The sequence below is a fragment of the Notolepis coatsorum genome (assembly GCF_963971535.1).
Source record: "Notolepis coatsorum genome assembly, chromosome: 15".
NCBI lineage: Eukaryota > Metazoa > Chordata > Actinopteri > Aulopiformes > Paralepididae > Notolepis > Notolepis coatsorum.
The window spans coordinates 4,188,256-4,197,602 of record NC_140179.1 but is presented as its reverse complement, the minus strand read 5'-3'; the positions used below and the strand labels follow the sequence as shown (position 1 = coordinate 4,197,602).

The following is a 9,347-nucleotide window of genomic DNA, read 5'->3' as shown; positions in this document are numbered from 1 at the left end:
AACTGCTCCAGGTGAGCAGGTCGGCACCTTGCATGGTTGAAGCTAACTGCTCCAGGTGAGCAGGTCGGCACCTTGCACGGTTGAAGCCAACATCAACTATCTATCGTTCAATATGTGAAAAAGAATAAATTCTCTCATCAATACGTTCGTGTGTTATACCGTGGTGAATATAAGTATAGTTTCAGAGTGATCCTTTGAACTGTTGTGGTCAGGCAAGCGCTACCGGAGTCTCATGGCCAGTACAGAGAGACTCAGAAGGAGCTTCTATCCAGGGAGGCTGATTGGCGCAGTGGGCAAGGCGCTCGCCTTTAACGCAGGAGACGCTGGGTTCGAGCCCAGCTCTCGGCGTTGCTACCGGCTGGCCGGTCGTTCATACTAACGCAAGTGTTAAGAGGGTGGGAAAGCCGGTGGGTGGGGATTTGACGTTGTGGACAGCGACTCCTACAGGTCGGTTTGGTGACGCCGGTGCGACGGAAGCAGGAAGTGACGGGGGCAGCGTGAGCCTCCCACGCGTTACTCCTCGCCACCGGGAGTTCGAGCTTCGAGATGCGACAGGCTGCCTCCTCGTGTACCGGAGGGGACACGTGATGCAAGGCTTCTATCCTCACTACAACCGACCTGTGGGAGGCATAGTCTAGCAACGTTCAAGACAGGGGAGGGGAGAATTGGAAATATGAAATTGGGATGGGAGAAAAATAGAAAATGGGGAGAAAAAGTGGATAAGAAAAAAAAGGAGCTTCTATCCCCAGGCCATCAGGATGCTCAATGACTCCATGTAACAACCCATCATCGACACTCATTGCACACGCATCCACACACTCACTTTAAACAAACAACCTTAACACTCACTTTAGACACTTTAACACTACATTATATTTATCTATTATTAAAGACATTTGCACTACATTCATACCTCATTTCTGCATTGTACCTCACCGTTACTCATTTGACACTGTATTGTATATATGTATATTGAATATTCCCCTTTACTTACTTTTACTGTATGAAGCACTCTCAGGGGCTCATACAGAAACAAGGCGACCCCATAGTGAAGCGTTTTCTTAGAAGATAAAACCATTAAGACAATTACATAGGTCTAAAAGTTCACTTGGACCTTACGCCTTTCACTACCACACTACAGAAGGTTAACCCCTTCACTACCACCGTCTGTAGTGTGGTAGTGAAAGGGTTAACCTTCTGTAGTGTGCTAGCAAAAGGGTTAACCCATTGTCACGTGGCAGTGAAAGCGATAACCTTGATTGATTGATTGAAAAGTTTATTAACAGATTGCAGAATGGGTACAGTACAGTACATCTCAATACATACAATTGTTAAGGGGATGCAGACCAGAGAAAGACTTTCGTCTTGTTTCCACCAGGGTCCCCCATTTTCAATTCATCATAACATATATGACATACATGACATACAGATAGACAGTACTGCTACATCTATACATTTATGACATATCAGATTTGCAAATACAGTACTGTTTGTGATACAAAAGTGTCCAGAAAAGGAGTGTATATACATTTGGCGTAGAAACTGTACATTGGAGGAGGTTGGTGGGGTGGGGTTGGGTGGGTTGGGTGAGGGCTGTACATTGGAGGTGGGGGGGGGGGGGGGGTTGGGTAGGGGACACACACACATTTTACACTGTACATTGGAATGTTGACAAAGCCTTACTTGGTCATTTACTGTACAACTAGGTTAGGACATTTGTAGGGGCCAGTTTCGAATTGCAGTCTCACGTAGATGTTTTTTGAGAGTGTTTTTGAAGGTGGGTAGTGATTCACATTCCTTTACAGCTTTAGGCAGGGCGTTCCACATTGATGTGGCATAATTGCGAAACGTGTTTAGTCCCTTGTTTGAGCCGAATCTGGGTTTTACATGATTTGTGGAGCTCCCTCTGGTGTTGTGATCGTGGTATTCACTGACCTTTGGGAAGTATTTTGACATGTACATGGGTACCTTGGTCGCGTAGTGTATCTTGTAGACCAGGCCCATTGCAAGTTGCTGTACTCTGTCGTCTACTCTAAGCCATCCTAGGTTGTCAAAGTGGGCAGGGGTGAGGTGGGTTCTAGGAGTCAGGTCAAGTAGTAGTCTGACTAGCTTGTTTTGAGATGTTTGTAATTTGTTTTTTAGTGCCTTTGAGGTGCTTTGGTACCATGAGGTGCAAGCATAGTCGTAGTACCCTTGAATGAGTGCTCCTGCTAGAGTCTTCAGGGTATTCTTGTTTACCAGAGAGGAGATCCGGTACAAGAATCGCGTTCGTTGGTTGACTTTTTTTATTACATTGGATGCCATTTTGTCACAGGAAAGATTAGCCTCTAGGATGGAACCCAGGTAGGTAATTTCATCTTTCCTTGTGACAATATTGTCACCCACTGTAACCGAGAAGTCGTCAGTCTTGCTGAGTTTGTTATTTGAACCGAAGAGAATGGACTCTGTTTTGCCCATGTGTAATGATAGTTTGTTGTCGGCGAGCCATATGCAGATTTTGCCTAGTTCCGAGCTGAGGGCTTTTTCAACCTGTAACTTGTTCTTGTCAGAGACCAGCAGGGCTGAGTCGTCCGCAAACAGGAACAAGTTGCAGTCACAAGCTGACGACATGTCATTTGCATAAATTAGGAATAGTAGCGGTCCTAGTATGCTTCCTTGTGGAACACCACAGCTCACTGTGAGGGGGGGGGATAGGGTACCGTTTACTTCCACCATCTGTTCCCTCCCCTCCAGGTAGGATTGTATCCAGCTCACTGATAAACTATCAAAACCAATTGCTTTTAGCTTGTCAATCAGAATGGTGTGATTGACAGTGTCGAAGGCCTTTTGTAGGTCCAGCATGACCATGCCGCAGTATTTGCCCGCGTCCACCTCTTGTTTGATGTGGTCGTTCAAGTAGAGAAGGCATGTGTCAGTGGAGTGGGATGTTCTGAAGCCAGATTGGAATTCGTAGATTAGATTTTTTTCCGCGAGGTATTTTTCGATCTGTTCGTATACTATTTTTTCCATGACTTTCGAGATGGATGTAAGGATAGAAACAGGGCGGTAGTTACCCGGGTCTAATTTGCTGCCCTTTTTGTGCAGGGGTGTTACTCTCTTCTGTATTGTCGCAGTGAAAGGTTAACCTTCTGTAGTGTGGAAAGTGAAAGGTTAACCTTCTGTAGTGTGGTAGTGAAAGGTTAACCTTCTGTAGTGTGGAAAGTGAAAGGTTAACCTTCTGTAGTGTGGAAAGTGAAAGGTTAACCGTCTGTAGTGTGGTAGTGAAAGGTTAACCTTCTGTAGTGTGGTAGTGAAGGGGTTAACCTTCTGTAGTGTGGTAGTGAAAGGTTAACCTTCTGTAGTGTGGTAGTGAAAGTGTTAACCTTCTGTAGTGTCGCAGTTAACCTTCTGTAGTGTGGTAGTGAAAGTGTTAACCTTCTGTAGTGTGGTAGTGAAAGGTTAACCTTCTGTAGTGTGGTAGTGAAAGGTTAACCTTCTGTAGTGTGGTAGTGAAAGGTTAACCTTATGTAGTGTCGCAGTTGAAGGGGTTAACCTTCTGTAGTGTGATAGTGAAAGGGTTAACCTTCTGTAGTGTGATAGTGAAAGGGTTAACCTTCTGTAGTGAGATAGTGAAAGGGTTAACCTTCTGTAGTGTGGTAGTGAAAGGGTTAACCTTCTGTAGTGTGATAGTGAAAGGGTTAACCTTCTGTAGTGTGATAGTGAAAGGGTTAACCTTCTGTAGTGAGATAGTGAAAGGGTTAACCTTATGTAGTGTCGCAGTGAAGGGGTTAACCTTCTGTAGTGTGATAGTGAAAGGGTTAACCTTCTGTAGTGTGGTAGTGAAAGTGTTAACCTTCTGTAGTGTGATAGTTAATATTAGAGAACAGTCTATTCTTACTTCTGACCAGATGTTATGCCGAGTGTCAACAGCTTAGTTAGCTGGACTAAATAGGGATCCAAGATGGCGTCTCTCACAGGGGGAACAGATATAGGAGGCCAGGGAGAACCAAAGGAGAGGTTGTTGTGGTTACTGTGAAAAAAGAAATAAAAAATGCATACACTGTAATGCCGCAACAATTACCAATGTGTTTTACACAAATGGCTTAATAAAGGAATCTGAATCTGAGAGGGTGATAATAACAAATGGTCACATTATGCCAGGAAGAGAGAGGATCTTAAGCTCCTTGGTATTCAGCTTGGAGGAGAGAGGATCTTAAGCTCCTTGGTATTCATCAGCTTGGAGGAGAGAGGATCTTAAGCTCCTTGGTATTCAGCTTGGAGGAGAGAGAATCTTAAGCTCCTTGGTATTCAGCTTGGAGGAGAGAGGATCTTAAGCTCCTTGGTATTCAGCTTGGAGGAGAGAGGATCTTAAGCTCCTTGGTATTCAGCTTGGAGGAGAGAGGATCTTAAGCTCCTTGGTATTCAGCTTGGAGGAGAGAGGATCTTAAGCTCCTTGGTATTCAGCTTGGAGGAGAGAGGATCTTAAGCTCCTTGGTATTCATCAGCTTGGAGGAGAGAGGATCTTAAGCTCCTTGGTATTCAGCTTGGAGGAGAGAGAATCTTAAGCTCCTTGGTATTCAGCTTGGAGGAGAGAGGATCTTAAGCTCCTTGGTATTCAGCTTGGAGGAGAGAGGATCTTAAGCTCCTTGGTATTCAGCTTGGAGGAGAGAGGATCTTAAGCTCCTTGGTATTCAGCTTGGAGGAGAGAGGATCTTAAGCTCCTTGGTATTCAGCTTGGAGGAGAGGGGATCTTAAGCTCCTTGGTATTCAGCTTGGAGGAGAGAGGATCTTAAGCTCCTTGGTATTCAGCTTGGAGGAGAGGGGATCTTAAGCTCCTTGGTATTCAGCTTGGAGGAGAGAGGATCTTAAGCTCCTTGGTATTCAGCTTGGAGGAGAGAGGATCTTAAGCTCCTTGGTATTCAGCTTGGAGGAGACTATGCTTCTTCTGTATTCAGCTCACACCGAGAGGAGCCGAGAGCAACCCAATTGTAATAATAATAACTTTATTCGTAGAGCACCTTTCATACAGAAACTGCAGCTCAAAGTGCTTCACAACAGAAAAAAGACAGGCATAAAATGAGCACATAAAGTGCAGACATATAAAATCAGTTTTTCACATTAGGATCCAACATCCCAACAGGCCACCTTGTTTATAGTTTGATTCAGTTTTAAATAGACAATAATAAAAATAGTAAGATAAAATAGACAGAGAAACTTCACAGTAATTGTAACCATTTAGCGGTTTATGCCAATAAACATGTCATGCTGAGAATACCGGGATGCCGTGTGGTATTATAGCAAGGGTGTTATGGGAAGTATTGGAGGCGGGACCCAGGTTGTGCAGACAGAGGAGGAAGGAGTAGTCGGGAGACAAGAGTTCAAAAATAATGTCTTTACTTGCAAATCCATGACATACGAGAGAACACGAAAAATGACAGAGGCTCAGCCAAGCCGGCGCGGGACAAGGAACAAAATAAAAGGGCTACACTAGACCTGGACAAAGGCGGACTTAAGACACGAAATGAAAGACGAAAAACAGAACACTATAGATAACTTACTGAGAACGTGGTACGAATACAAGAACTGCTCCACGAGCTGAAAAGGTGCCGTAGCACTACGAGAACGCTCACACGAGCTGAGAAGTGCCGAGGCACAAATATGACGACTGCTCACACGAGCCGAGTAGTGAATACCAAAAACACACGTGACGAAACCGTAACAGGAAACTATGAACGAGCACTGAACACAGGAGGGGCGAGACACTAAATACTAAACACATGATTACTAAAGAGGAAACAGCTGAGAGACTAGGGATACAAAATACTGACACATGAATACAAGGGGCTAGACTAGACACTAATAAACTAGACAGAATAAATACCACAAGACAAGGACACTAGATTAAGCAGGAATATTTACAGACACCAAATCATAGGCAGTAATAAGGCAGAGAACAGACATGACAAATAGAACCACACAAGGACTGAGGCTTGTGTGTGTGTTTGCAACAGAGAGAGGGAACTGGCGAGGGGGGGCCGGAAACAGAGACAGAGGGCCGCTGAGAGGGGGCCGGAAACGGAACAGGACCAGGACGAAGGGGACGAGGACTGGGATAAGTATAGTTTTAGAGTGATCCTGTCTAATCCCAGAAAATGCAGAAAAACGTGAATTTGACTAAAAGCGTTGCCGTTTCTCACCTGGACACGCTACTATTTCCAAATCAAATGTATATAATAGGTATGTTTAATCATGAATGCATGAAAGGGTGGGGGGGGGGGGGGGGGAGTCGTTTTTTGATGCTTTGATAGTCACCAACGGCATACGATACACACACGTTGCGATAGAGGTGAAATCATGGTTGGATCAAAGCAGGATTGATATAATTTAGTCCTTACCTTCACTAGGAGGTACCCCAAAAAGAATATTCCAATTGTCTGATCGCGAGTCCAAGTACCGGTGTCCATTGTGTCGCCAACATAATCCACCACAACAGATGCATCGGGGAATTTGACGCTTCTCAATGGGATCGGGATACCCGCTCGCCTAGCCTGACCAAGAAAAGTGCCCCCGGAGACATTTGATCGTTGCACAGGCCAAGATATAAGGTACAAGATACAAGAGTTTAAGAGGTTTCAAAAGGTGCTAGATACTGCCACCTGGGTGGATGCAGCCGGTATTGCAATTTGGCATTCTCAGGATGATTCCCCACGTTAACCCCGAGTCTGTGTGCCTATAATGAATGTAAATATTGAATAAAAGAAATAACGATGAAAACCCGACTATACTCGAGTGCTGTTCACGTAGAACTACGTTTCTGTCGTCCGATCGGTGAGTGCCGGAAACGTAGAACTACGTTTCTGTCACGGTATTTCTTTTATTATCTATACCCATTCATAATTCAGCGGCGCACCTTGTGCATAATGTTCCGAGTGTGTCTGAGCTGGCAGACGGCATTATACCGGCCAGTAATGCACCCGGTTAGAAATGGGTTCGTTTATTTTCTATACTGAGCTGCGGCGTGGGGGCGGGTCCTAAACACTCCGGCAAAACACACGCTTCTAGGGATGGCTTGGACAACTGACCCCGCCCGCCCGTTGAAGAGCAATGCCCAATAATGTCGGAGGCACGATCGCTGTGGATAACTGGAATGGCGATGAGATTATTGGATTATTTTCTCCCCAATACTTCAGAGACCAGGTAAGGACACTATATATGAAAGCTTGCGTTAATCTGATATTTATTTCTACTGCGATTGAAGCTATATGTGTTTATGTGTCTAGCTGTTCTGCCATTGGGTTGCGGGGGGGGGGGGGGGGGGGGGCGCCGGTCTAAGCCACATTGCATGCGTGCACGCAAAGGATAATAGTGATGATCCAGCGTTGATTTCAGGAAGATCCGATAATCAGGCGAAAAATTACAACGTGTTTATTGAATTACACAAAAACCATGTTTGTGTCTTTTCCCTGGAATTGCTCAGAAGCGGCCGGACTATGTTCATATTCAAAACTGCATAAAATGGAAATGTACGGATGAAAAAGGAATCCGTTTTTTGCACGTTGACCAGAAGCAGCTCAATGAGACTCGAGGGCGTTATTAGACCCATAGCGATACTATAAAATATAGCACCCGAGGAAGCAGAAGCTAAATGCGTTGTGCAATAAAAAAAAAAAGCAAAAACCAGTCCTGAGGAGTGTGCGCGGTCCCTTCTTTCTTTTGAAGGCATTAAACTTTTAGTTTTACTATAAAATATAGGTTTAGTTCTACAAACTACAACTGCGTTTACATGGGGTTAATGGGCGGCACGGAAGTGGTCACTTCCCGGAAGGGGTGTGGCACTCAATGTGTTAAGAGAGGTCGGCCATGGGGTCACGGGTCGCTCAGTACACCCAGTTGACCGGGACCCACTGGGGCTCGGAGCACAGTCTGTCTACGGCAGCCTGTAGCGTCTCCAAGGCCTTGTCCAAGTTGTCGTTGGTCAGGTGGAAGTAGAGGCTGTACGCCCCCTGGTGGTCAGGTGGAAGTAGTCGCTCTCGGTCCACCGTCTTCCTCAGGTCCACGCCCTGGACACACACACACACACAAAAGCCAGGTGAGTGAGCGACAATGGCTCAGGAGGTAGATCCGGAGGTTCACTGTTCGATTCCCGCACCTCCCGGGCAGTGTGTCGAAGTGTCCTTGAGCAAGACACTTAACCCCTAACTAACCCGATGAGCAGGTTGGCACCTTGCGTGGTCGCCTCCGCCGTCGGTGTGTGAACGGGGTAAAATGTGAGGAACAAAATCGTAAAGCGCTTTGGATAAAAGCCGTTATATAAATGCAGCCCTTTACCATTATAGTAGACATGAAACAGGAAATGCCCTTTGAATGGTTAATAGGCTACATGTCATGCATATTAAAGGACCACGCCAAGATTATAGGAAATGCGCTTAGTCTTCTCCAGAGTCAGACAAGAAGATAGATATACATTTCCTCTCTGTGCGTTCGGTAGAAAGCTATCCGGCTGCAAGCTAGCCTAGCTTAGCACAAATGAATGGAAGCAGATATGGACCAACTAGCCCAGCTGTTGGCCAAAACACCTCTCACTGAGTTTTGCTAGGCTAATGGTCAGTATCTGCTTCTATTCATTCGTGCTAAGCTAGGCTAGCTTGCAGCCGGATAGCTTATTAAAAAATTCAATTCAATTAACTTTTAAATGCGTTTTTTTTTTATAAAAAAAGATATCTGATCCAATATTTATGACTTAAAACCAATTTCCGACAATTGGTTAGACTTTAAATTAAAATAAATAAAATGTCTTGAACATTTTTATCATGGATGAACAAAACCTTCAATGCGAATGGTTGATTTGAATTTCAAGGACTTTAACACTTTGAATGCCCATCACGAGAAATCTCATAAATCTTTTTTTATTAGCGATCTGAATTCATATTTCATCAACCGAGTCTACCGTTGGTAAGCCTGCCCCACCAGGCGCTCAGATGTGGAAAAAAGCACCCCCTATCGTCTCCCAGATGGTAATGCACCCTTTTGGATTGGACTCAATGAAAATGGAGAAAAAAAAACTACGGAATCCACATTTTACTTCTCACGCATGTAACCGGAGCCGATCAGATTCATTCTGGACCCTCAGCACAGCGTGTAATGTGTTTTACAGTATACGCATTGGATCAATAAAAGGATCGATTTTTAGAATGGCGATCAGGAATTGGAATAATCCATTTGGATACCATCTGATCTCAGGTAATGAATCTATTTTACCAGTCTTAGGATAAGCAGACCTGTTTTCACGGAGATATAAGCTTTTCCCCTATATGTGATATGGCTGTTTTGACTAGGGATGCCCCCCGGACCCCGGTTTTGAACGGGAA

The 9,347-nt window shown here is 44.8% G+C and overlaps 1 protein-coding gene across 1 annotated transcript in view; it reads right to left on the bottom strand.

The window, feature by feature from the left end:
* Positions 1-7,308: 7,308 nt before the first annotated feature.
* Positions 7,309-9,347, bottom strand: part of LOC311241634 (histone-lysine N-methyltransferase PRDM7-like) — a gene marked incomplete at its 5' end in the record, with an annotated part of 37,006 nt that continues 34,967 nt past the window's right edge. The window contains one exon of the mRNA XM_084330510.1: positions 7,309-8,039. Coding sequence (XP_084186636.1) covers positions 7,990-8,039 — 50 coding nt within the window. The 3' untranslated portion in view covers positions 7,309-7,989. The remainder of the gene's footprint in view (positions 8,040-9,347) is intronic.